The 12,037-nt window shown below is 41.4% G+C and overlaps 1 protein-coding gene across 3 annotated transcripts in view; it reads left to right on the top strand.

Annotated features, from left to right (window-relative positions):
* Positions 1 to 12,037, top strand: part of mib2 (MIB E3 ubiquitin protein ligase 2) — a 49,304-nt gene that overhangs the window by 5,777 nt on the left and 31,490 nt on the right. Inside the window, exons 2-3 of one of the 3 annotated variants that reach the window (XM_077585170.1) lie at positions 9,232 to 9,303; positions 9,671 to 9,760. The exons of 1 other annotated variant lie outside the window; for it this stretch is intronic. In XM_077585170.1, the coding sequence (XP_077441296.1) occupies positions 9,748 to 9,760 (13 nt within the window). In that variant the 5' untranslated portion in view covers positions 9,232 to 9,303; positions 9,671 to 9,747. Of the gene's footprint in view, positions 1 to 9,231; positions 9,304 to 9,670; positions 9,761 to 10,045; positions 10,194 to 12,037 lie in introns of those variants that run through there. One more of the 3 variants, XM_077585163.1, reaches the window with a different exon arrangement.

Raw genomic sequence — 12,037 nt, 5'->3', positions numbered from 1 at the left:
AGGGATAGTGATGCACCAAATATTCGGCCACCGAAAATTGTAATAAATAAAATTAAAGCCGAAAGAATATGGCCGAAATAGGATGTTGTGGGTGACGCAAGCAAAAAAAAAAAAGCGCTGCAAGCAAGCGTCTGTTTGAATTAAACAGCGAACGCGGGGGTGAGTGTCCGCCTTTTCTTCTCGCTCTCTTTTTACCGTGTCAGTTTGCACCGGTCGGTTGCAGCAGTTCCCGGGGTCATTGCGCACACCGGAGAGGGGCGTCGCTTTGTGTACAATATTTAAGCATATCGAAAAAAGACAGAACTGCCGTGTACTGCAGTAGAGGTGAGCCACTCTTTCTCCTGCAGCGCCTTTCTTTTCTTTTCTTTTTTTTATAAGAGCCCCTCTAACGCTTACACTTTTTCACCAGCATCCCCGTGGCCGTGCTAAATACTTAAGCTAATGCTAGCACTATTGCTATCAACAGTTTTAAACACGGAAACACGGTTCGTTTACAAAGCAGATTAGCTGGTGCGAACAAATGTATTTATTTATTTTTAAACGTTGGTGAATATGTGAATTTGTTGATTTTAGGTGCACATCCGTGCCGGCCTGTGTGAACTACATTGACTATAAAGTGCAATCGCATCGGCAGAAAATGCTCAACCCTCATTTGGTGTTTGATGTACCTTTGGCCAACATGTCTGCGGTGTTTGCACATTTCAATTTATATTGTGCTTGGTTAAAATGCCAGTGCTAAATAAATATTTTATAATTAATTATAATAAATGCAATGATAGTAAAAATTTGCATAATTTTTTCGTTTTCGGCCAAGCATTTTTCATTTTCGGTTTCGGCCAAACATTTTCATTTCGGTGCATCTCAAGTTAGGAACCGAAAAAAATTATACAGAATCTTATATTTAAAAAAAAAAGTGTAGGTAGCCAAAGGCAGTGGTCCCCAACCACCAGTCCGGAGACCAGCCATTTTTTAAATATATATATATATATATATATATATATATATATATATCGACAAATATTTGCCAGACGATTTGTTGTAGCGGAGAATATTCTGAAAATGTCTGTTATTATCCTGGCATGAATGTGAATGCCATGAATGAATTTCACCACAACGCCGACACATAGTTGCCAGTCCGTGAACTATCAGTCAGACCATGAACTAGTCTGTGACAGAAAGAAGTTTGATGACCACCACTGTCCAAATGCACCCAAATTGCCTGAATAAAGTAAGGCCTCATATTCCGGTCAAAATCCTCCTTTTCATTTAAGGTCTGAAATCATGTCTAGCAATGACACAGTATGAATGAATTACTCATTTCCTGAATCCTTGGACTCCGGTGAATATTCCAGTTGTTGTATTTTCTGTCTATCATGTTCCTTGATGTCACAGCGCTTAAATAAAGGGAATCGTTTCGGCGCAAATTGTGAAAAAATGTGTGTATGTACGTACCTATGTATTTGACAAGGAGCTTCACAAATGGGCTTAAATTAAAGTTTAGTGCCCTTTAAAATGATACTAAACATAACATTATCAACCACTGATAAGTGTATTGAACATTGCCAAAACCAGGATAAGCACCAGTGTATTAAAATGCATTTTTTACAGCTAGGTCGTTTAATAACCACTAAAAAGCTACCACTCTAAGAGGTCTATCATATCGAAACATAAGCTAGGGATGTATACTAAGTATAAAAAAAAAAAAAAATCACAACTAAAATTTGCCCACCCAGGTGGTACCGGTATCTGCTCTAGCCCATGGACTAGTTAGCACATTGGGCAGTTCAACACCCACACGCTTCTCATACGTTATGTCAAAACAAACAGAGTCCCATCTGCCTCAGTCGGTTGGGTTGAAATGGAGAGCCAGAGTAGAGAAACAGAGGGTACAAAGCGAGCGCAAACAGGTTAGAGAGGTTAAGCGACATAGGGTGGCCCGAAAGAACAATGGGCATAACAGCCGTATCACAGCAATAACCTTATTTCTATGCATCTGTCTGTGTGTTTTCAAATGATGGCTTCTACAACATTTGTAGGAAATCACCATGTCCCACTGGTGAGCTAATTTTACAGTAGACCAGGCCTGCTGTAGTCCATTCTTCCAGCCTCTCGACTATAGCACAACCCCTGCAGCTTATTGGTTTAGCTAGTTTTGGCCCATAATGTGTTTACTACAGTATCTCAGTACCATGAGGCATCCAGCTGGACTGGAGAGTAAGGGTGCACCAATCGATCGATCGGCCTGCTGATTTATCGGCCCCGATTACTTAATTTTGGAAGATTGGTGATCGGCCAATCCCTTAAAAATAAACTGATCTTTTCCACCAATCTCATCTCCCTCCTCAAAGGCCTGAAAAAGTCAGACACTGTCCTGTTCTGCTGAGATGACTAATAGGATTTTCATTTCTATTTGAGAGAACTACTTCATGTGGAGTTAAAACAACCCATTTGTATTATTTCACCGATATTGTGCAGTGTTTTCCAATAAAACAAGATTGGAACACTGAAAGTATATGTTGCTTGAAATGAAAAAAATCGGTGTCGGCAAAAATCGGGATCGGCAGGTCAAACTTGTTAAAAGATCGGTGATTGGCCAGAAAATTGTGATCGGTCCACCCCTACTAGAGAGTCAGAATAACAGCCTCTTGGCCACCAGCCAAAGATGAGACTTTCACCTTATTTGCATTGAGTCCTCCTTGGAGTGCTGGAACGTCTTCACTTTGGATTGGGCTAATAGAGGCAGCCTGATACATTGTTGCTGATGAAAGGACGTAGCTCACATATTAATGGAAAAAATATCTGCCTCAAATAAAAACCAAATATCAAAATTTATAGAAACATGGTCTTACGTATATAGAATATTTTAACCTAATTCTGGTTACTTAATTCTGCCTGTTAGCGAGAGCCACCACATCGTGATAACTTACATTGATGTTTCTGTATTTGGCAATTTGTAACTAATGGTTGTGTTTTTATAGTCTAGGCCGGGGGCTCCATCCGTGGCCTGGGTCTCGGCGCTCCGGGGGCCGGGAGGGCGGGTGGGTTGGTGTTGTGCCCGCCCCGCTCCGGTGGACCTCCTGGCACCTTGGCGGGCCCCAGTATTGGGGGGGCGAGTCCTATCGCTGGTCCCATATGCCCGCCGGGGTCCCAGTGGGGTGGATGGGGGTTTGGTGGGCGGGTGCGCCTCCCGCCCCCGCCTGGTTGTGTGTGTGTGTGTGTGTGTGTGTGTGTGTGTGTGGGGGGGGGGGCACCGTCTTCGCCCTACAACTTCCCTCCAATTTTAATGCACCACACAACTGTTTGTGTGTGTGGCGGGGGGCATCGGTTGGGGCAGACCGCAGTATAGAGCAGTGCTGCGGTCCCTTGTCCGTTTCCCCCCCCTATTTATTTATTTTAATGCACCACATACACTCACTGACATGCCTGGGAGGCGGGTGGATCGGAGCATGGGCATATCATTTCCCTCTGCTCCGGTCCACCTGCTCCCAATTTTAATGCACCACACACACACACACACTTGTATATACACTGGGTGGGGTCACATTCAAGGTTTAGGGGTAGAGTTCGCCAGTCGGCTGGTGTCTGGGGGTTTGGGGGCCTGGGGGCGGCGGGGACTGGGTTGGGGTGGATGGGGGGGGCGGGGGCTGTGGACCGGTGGGGTTCCTGGCGGGCCTGCAGTGCCCCGTCCTGCTGCGTTGGGTTGGGGGCGCGGGCCGCGTTGGGGTGGGGGCCGCTCCTGCTCCTGGGTTTGCTCTCCAGCCGGTGGCCCCTACGGGGCGAGATTTTCATGCACGCCAGATCCACCACACCAGCATCTATCAAAACTCAGACACAATCTTCCTCAGGTCATTGAATCGGTGGAGGCTGGTGTCTGTGGATCTCACTCCGCTTCGTCTGTACTTCCTTCCTTTCCTCAGTCTCTCCTTTGGTCTCTTGAGGTCTCCCTGATTTGTTGAAATTTAGATCTCTGTGGGGTTGGTGAATGACTCTGGTTGGTGGCCTGGTGGGTGGTGTCTGGTCGGTGCTGGATTTCACTTTCTTTTCTTTTCTTTGGTCCTTTCTCGGGTTTCCTGACGGCCTCACGACTCTGGCTGGTTTAGGGGAACGGTATGGGATTTTTTTTTAATAGGTTTTAGGTGAACTAATGAATACACACACACACACTCACACACACGCACATACACATATACACATATTCACCCACATACAAAAAATAAAATATATATATAAAAAAAAAAAGCAAAAAAATCAGTAAATCAGTAAAATTACCGAATGAACAATACTGAGCTCTCCAGAAAAAAAAGAAAAGAAAAAAAGGACGTAGCTCTGTGTTGGCTTTCTGCCAATGTGGAGCCAAGTTGGTGTTTGGAGGAAGTTGAGTCCATCCAACCAGCAGCACTAGCACTCATGTACGGTGAAAGATCTGTGAGACTAATGGGTCTGTTACATCTGAAACAGTTTGATGGGGATGGTGAACATGGTAATAAATTATAACCATATGTCTCTGCTGTTTCCTCTCATTTACTAGTTTTCCCTTCCCTTGCATGAGCAGCTGTACACTGTATATCTGTCATTCGCAGCCACTGTGCAGCAGTACATTAGTGTCCCGTTAGAGATAATTGCAGAAATTTGATTAACTTTGATCTGAAAATAATCCTTTAATGCAAATAAGGAATATTGACATAACATGAGAAACATGCCAATTGCCAGGGATTCATTCATCTCAAATCTTTATTGAGACCATCCCTTTTCTTTTCCCTGAACAACCACCAATCCAAGATAACACCAACGGCCCCCTCCCTAAAACTGCCTTGGTCCTCCCCCTCCCTGCCTGCCCATTGGTAGGGAAGCGAATGGTGTCCCTGCAGGATGTGAAGTGCATCCTTATTGTGTTACTTGCATCCTGATCAGTAAACACAGCGTGTCATGTCAGTGAGCGGAGCTAGCGTCTTCATGTGATGGAATACATCAGTCCGGCAGATCGGTTGTACGTGGGAGTATAGGACAGTCGTCGACCTGAATGCAAGCACTTGCCACGGACGCGCAGCAACTGTTCCTGGTTAGCCTCCTCCACCTCCTCCTTCCCTCTTCATTCTGTCCATGGTGGTAATCCCTCCTGACACAAGGCTGGGACTAAGTACCGGCATGAGCAGCAACATTTTCTCATCTTCCGCTTCCAGCTTGGATCCTTTACAGCCACTCTGGTTTCGCATATTTACAAGACTCCTTGAAATTGTACTATCACATCTGTGGAAAACTAACATCCCCACCACCTCTGCCGGTTCATTCAGGAAGTCTGTCACATCGTGACTTTTTTTTTTTATTTTAGGACCACTGCTAATCGAGCATGCATTAATATAATACTGTGTGGCTAAATCCTTCCTCTATGTTGGTCTCCTCTTTGTCTCTTCTGCACACCAGAAAGCTGAAAGGTAATGCAAGTAAACAGGAAGTGATTTATTTTTCCAGATTGTATGCAAAGGCAGGTGCAGTGCAGGTTGCTTTTACTCAAGACTGCATCGTACTCCTTACTAACTGTGCAACATTCACATTCAATCGCCCCCAAAGTCATCTAGTCCAAATGATTTTCTAACTAATAAAAAAATCCACATTGGTTTAAGGTGGAAACGTGACTTAGTTCTGTGCAATATGGATCCGATTTTAGATCTAAATACAGTGGTACCTCGGAGTTTGAACATAATTCGTTCCTGCGAAGTGTTCAAAGTCTGAATTGTTCAACCTCGGAAACATTTTTTCCCCATAGGAAATAATGTAAATGCACTTAATCCGTTAATCTTAATCAGTTGTTTTTTTTACATGCGCATCGTCTCAACTACCGCAAGTGACCATTCGGCATCGCGCGGCTTCACTCGGCCACCCGTTTTCAAGGTACGTTTGGCTTAGCTTGCTTTGCTTAGGCGTTCAAACTCCGAAAATGAGTTCAAACTCCGAGGCATTTTTTCTCAGATTTTTTGGTTGAAGTACAATTTGTACGAGTTCCGAGACGTTCAAACTCCAAGGTTCCACTGTACATATTTTCCTCCCGACAAGGGTATATGTCTGATATAGCATTTGTCTTTTTGTCAATATATTAATGAAACACATTTTATATGGAAAACACAATAAAATGATTGAACGATAACAAATTAGTGGGGGTTCTGATTCCGATCAGAATTTTATGCTGCTGATTCCGAAACGATTGTCTATGAATGAGATCGGCTACACATTTTTCAGTTTTAGAGATACTTGTTGAAGATTATTTCAATAATCGATAATCTTTCACTTTTTTTAAAAATTAATCGATAAGTTAGAATAAAAAATAAAAAATTCCTAGCACTTTATTATATAAAAACTAAACATCATTTCAAATTGTCAGCGCAGAAAATGCAAACACATTTATTATGATTCAGTCACAACTCACTACTGGTTTGGTCTGTAACTGCAGTATAAAGGAAAAGTAGAGGGGACGCTACACTGCACACTCTAGTTAGCTGCAGGCTGCAAAGTTCAAGCTGCAAGTGATCAGTTTTTGTGATTGGCAGTGAAAGGTATCGTTTAACGTATGTCGATCACCTTTTTCAACACAGAAATCGTCCGATCACGATCTGTAGCTATCGATCAGAGCCATAACCATAAAACACATACTTTGGTTAGCAATCAAAAGAGGAAATATGGGGAAAGGATGGTGCGGAACCAGAGCATATTGCAATACACTATATACTGTAATTACAGTAGCGTGGGAGGGAATGAGTCATTATCCAGGAAGGGAAGTTAGTGGGTCGATATAAATACCTGCAACCTTGATACCTTTTGTAGCTGCTGTTTATTTTTCAGCTGTCACGAGGTTACTGTCTTGTCTTATGTTACAATGCTATATTTGTCAACAATGACTCTCGTGGCTTTATTGTTGCAATTGGCCTGTGCGTTTGAGTTTGAGGTTTACCTCTCATGCAGGTCATGCTACCTTTCTGTTCTGTCTTTTATGGCTTTCCTTTTCTAACAAACCAGAGAATAATGTTAGTTAGGTTGCATTTGGTTTTGCATTTGGTGCATCAGGTTTCTGGTGTATGAATAATAGGGAGGAGAAGTTATTAGTCAGCTCACACGGGCCTAAACAAAACTGTTGCACAGCTCAATGCTGTGCCAACTGCACAGTTACCACAAATTACTAACTTAACCCCAATTTCAAATATGGTGAAAAGTTCCATGTTCAGAACTGGGCAGCTGGCATTTATCAGGGACTTCAAGGAGTCATGCTAGTAAAATATGTTGTGTTTGGTTTTATAGCCTCTTGGGGGCATACTGAGAATAACATTTTGTGGATATTATTAAATTGTTTTGTAGTACAGTATACGGGCAGCTTATTAGCTGCTTTCAGTGTGGCTATCTAGGTTAGCAATTTTCTTCCGGCACAATCTGTTGTGTGTAAATACCAGTATAGGTGGAGGCCTGAAGTCCACCTGTGAATATGCTGCCTTTTGAGATAGTATCAGAGGTGCAATAGAGGCTGAATGCAACAAGTATGGAAATGGCGTGTCAAGTTTAACAGCTGACACTCACTGCGGCCACCCCCTTGTGTTGAAAGCAAATAGATAATTGACTTGACTTGACTAGATGCATCTGTTACACATTTTTCACCTAAGCAAAAGTGTTGGTACATGTGACTGACAGGTGTGTTTTCTTGCCGAGGTGTGTCCTTTTACAAGGATTATTCAAACAAATGTCTGCGTTCAGTGTGAGATTTGGGATTTGCTTGAGCAATTTTGAAGCTGGAAAAAGAGGGAAGAACATTCATAGCCTTTGCACAACATCATTGGCCATAGCCAGTAGAACCATTTGAAATGTCCCAAAGAGGAAAACTGCTTGCGTTCTAAGTAGGGATGCACGCTAATGCTATTTTCAACCAATACCGATAAACCAATAATTAAGGAAGTGCCGATGTCGATAACCGATAAGTGAGCCGATAATTGTTTGCAAAATGAACTTGAATACAAATATACTTTCAAGTCCTAACGTGTACAAATACATTGAAGCATTGTGTAAAGAACCATGAAGCAGCATTGTATTGATATCTCTGCTTCAAAGACAACCAGTAACTCATTTTGAGTTTGCCAAAACAAAACAGTCATGTTTTAAAAATGCAACACAGAAAAGAAAGCCATGTCGCCATGATGCATCTTCCGTGAACACAAGGTCGTGCGCATTATGACGTCACAAATATGCAACACCACCATAGGAGTTGGGCACAACTTGAGCCACAACCACAATAGAACGTGGCATGTCTATTATTATCGGCAGATTTCTTTATTATCTAGTTTATCTGTATGACGTCAAATTGGTTGATAATTGCTCATAATTATCGGCAGCTTTCTTTATTATCTGTTTTATCTGTTTGACGTCAAATTGGTCGATAATTATCGGCCACCGGTATTATCGTGCATCCCTAGTTCTAAGTAATAGACTTTAAACAGATGGACCAAGCAAACGAATTGCAGTTGACGACAAACATTTTGTAAAGAAGGACCCGGGAAACAATCATTAGTGAAATCAGCAATAACATCCAGAGGGCAGGAGTGAAGGTGTCACATGAAATTTTCATGGAGGACATCATGAACAAAGGTCCAGAGGCTACATCAGAAGATGCAAACTACTCAATAATAAGAAGAATTGGATGGTCAGGATAGAATTTGCCAAAAAGTACAGAGGAAAGGAACGTAGATGTTTGAGCCTCAAATATTCTAGTATCGTTTTATGGACTGGTGCCATTAAATTTGGAAAAAATAAAATAAAATTCAGAGTGAAGGAATGGCTACATTTTGGAGAAAGAAACATTAGCTTTCTCTGGGATATTCTATTTTTTTTCCCATTCAACAATGATGTAACGCATGATGACCTGACAGAAACCAGAACAGTGCAGTTGTGATCGAATCAATGCCCAGGGGAGTTAAGTCAGACAAAAGGCAGCCTTGATAATCCTTCATCATGCAGAAAGATAATGACCCACAACACCCCGAAGTAGTTTGTCAGGGGCCAGGCATGAAAATCTTTCACCTTTCGGCAAAATTCAAACTGGCCATCGTGTATTTTTGCTTCGTCAACGTCTGTGAACGAGTTAATACTTGAACGCAGTTCTTTTTTTTTTTTCAAGACTGTCAGGTTTTCTCTTGTTATACAATGTTATGGAAAATAGTTATTTAGCATGTATTAACATAATTTTATACTGTATTGTAGACACCTGCATTTTCTTCAACGATGAGCTTTTCACTGCTTGTACCTGAAGCGATATCGAAGTGACCTTGACTGGTAAGCCTGCTCGGAACAAACTGCTTGCTTTCGTGTTTAGCTAAAGATACAGCATAAAAAATGTTCCCATGATTCTTACTGCGCACTCTCTCACAGACCACTATCTTGTAGAGTGCCCCTCCCCCCCCAAAAAAAAGACAAATTGTTTTCCAGACTGTTTCATTCATCTCGCCTAACTGCTGAAAATTCCACAACTACAAGGAGAAAACCCTTGCTAAAGGACTATTATGAACCATTAAGAATTATTTTCACACTTAATTTATATATATTCCATTCCAGTTTTAGGCCATATTGGCCAGCCTAAACCTAACCCTAACTTTTATTAATAAACTTCCTCCTGTACTGTTGTAATCTTTTTGTCATTCAGGTGATGCTAGTTCAGACGAGAGTTGAATGTGCAAGGAGCAGCATGTGACTCGATGTTGACTTGGAAACAAGAAAAAAATGGTCACAAAAGGTACTTTACAGTACATCATTAGAATTCAAAAGCAAGTTGACTTGGGTGACAGTCTTTTTGTGTGACATAATTGCATGTTTTAATTTTTTTTTTTTACCATGGCTTTTATAAATAAGACATCAGCTTTGTGATGTCCTTGAGCAACATCTGTCAGTGGGGGTGGGGAGGGGGTTCAGGGGTGGGGTGGGGTGGGGGGGTGTTGAGAGAGGGAAAGCTGCGTGTTCCAAAAACAAAGGGCAAGGTTCACAGCAAACCAAATACAAAAAGACCGCACCACAGAGGTTTCACTCCCCCATTTGTGACAGGGACTGCATGCCGCACAGTGCTCTGATATATGGTTCTGTGTTGTCCTTCCTGGAATAAATGGCGCTGTCACGGCACACGGGAATTCACCTGCCTGATATGTTGAAAAGTGGCCTAAAGACCATGGGGAGTGAGTATGACAATCCATGAGAATAAGTTCTAAACATGCTTATGTATGCTCCCGTTGTTCTTAAAGGTTTGACACCGTTTACTGAAACTGGAGTTGCTTTTTAAAGTCTTTTGCTGTAGCCCATCGACCTGGAAAATGTTGACATACTGTATATGGACGTTTCAGTGCAGCATGAAATAGGGAGTGTAGGGTCTTATTTTAGCCCTGTCACCCTTGTGAAGAAATGTTTTCAAATGTGTTATTTACTCAAGGCCTGTATTGATTTTTTTCAAAGTCCCCTGGCCACAAGGCAATTCTGACATAAACCAGTTCCAACCGCTTTTTTCTTTCTTTCTTTTTTAAACGCAAAAGATTGATGTGTGAAGATTGCAAAGGATTTTGCATCCAGTGTCAGTGGTGTATAAAAACAAAAGGCCGAATTAGTGGATGAAAGCCACGTGCTTCACACCTGCACACGCATGATTCATTTTCCATTTCAGAGCAGCACACTGATTATTACCAGTGTGCCGAGACAAGCCTGCTTGTATCAAGAGTGACAAACATGTCATATATCTTCTCATTGTGTGCGGCACCACTTTGCGGCCTTCTAGAACACTTGACCGACTTAAACAGTAGCAGGGACGTGTGTGTCATCTTTGCACTGACACGCTAGGCCTAGTGATGGGGACGATGATACCTCAAGGAGTGTATTGACACATTAGACAAACTGTATTGACACTGTATTGACACTGTGTTGGTCACTCAATAGTGACCTCTGCTGTAGATCTAAAATCATTGCAGATAAACAAAATGAAAATAAGATGGTAAAACGTGCATGCTGTAAACCTTATTAGCTTATGAATTTATATTTATAAAATAAATTTCATAAATTTTATTTATTCACTTGCTAGTCTTTTACTTAAAATATGATCTCATCTTTGTATAATTTCAGTTGGTCCATTTGCTTGCTGAGTTAAGTTGTTTATTAGATGCTCATATGAGTTTGCTTGTAAAATATAGCAAATTTGTATGTAATAAAATAAATAGTAAAAGTTAAAATGTTTAACTTCTGTATGGGATTTTGTTAAAAGTTTTAAACCATATGTAATAACACACTAAAAACAGATTCTGTCATACATTTTTATTGAGAAACAAAAGTTTTTGAAGTGTGATTGCTCTAAGGCGAGTAGACACATTTAATTAAAAAAAAATAACAGTAAACAATGCCCAAAGTAGGGAAAGATTTACCTTATGTGGCGTCAAAAGATCAAAATGATTTTTCTACAACGATCCATGAGTGGAAACAAACAAAAATCCAACAGGCACAGGTAAATTTACAGCAACAGAAAACAGTTTCCTCTCCATCCAACAAACGCGCAACGTGTTGATACAGTTTGTCTACCTATAAATACAATTTGGCGCGGCACATCCAAACGACACACTTCCTTTTTCGGTCACGTGATTTTTTTTATTAAAGCGATACACGCGCCGATACGGGGTTTCACACTTGCGCACTCGGCACAGTGCTGGCGCGCCAGTGTTGTTCGTCCCATCACTAAGTCGCTAACACAAACCCTGTTTTAATCACTTCAAAGCAAGCAAGGTCTTAACTACTGCTACTACGCCCACTCAGTCATTTATTTTTGGCTAATCATTGGTTATAATGAGTAGCTCAGTGTGCTTCTTAATCCCATTGTGATTTCCAAATGGGTGTGTGATCGATTTAACAGTTCACAGTATGTAAATAAAGTATCTTAATTTTGTATGAATTCTTTCACAGCTTTTCAAATCAATGGTTGATGCAATCCTATTGTCCTTAAGTAATTAATTATTTTTACATTGATTGGGTTAACAGGCAACTAAAC

Source organism: Vanacampus margaritifer, chromosome 1, assembly GCF_051991255.1.
Source record: "Vanacampus margaritifer isolate UIUO_Vmar chromosome 1, RoL_Vmar_1.0, whole genome shotgun sequence".
Classification (NCBI taxonomy): domain Eukaryota; kingdom Metazoa; phylum Chordata; class Actinopteri; order Syngnathiformes; family Syngnathidae; genus Vanacampus; species Vanacampus margaritifer.
Note: the sequence above shows the minus strand (reverse complement) of the source record. Positions and strands in the feature narration are given on the sequence as shown.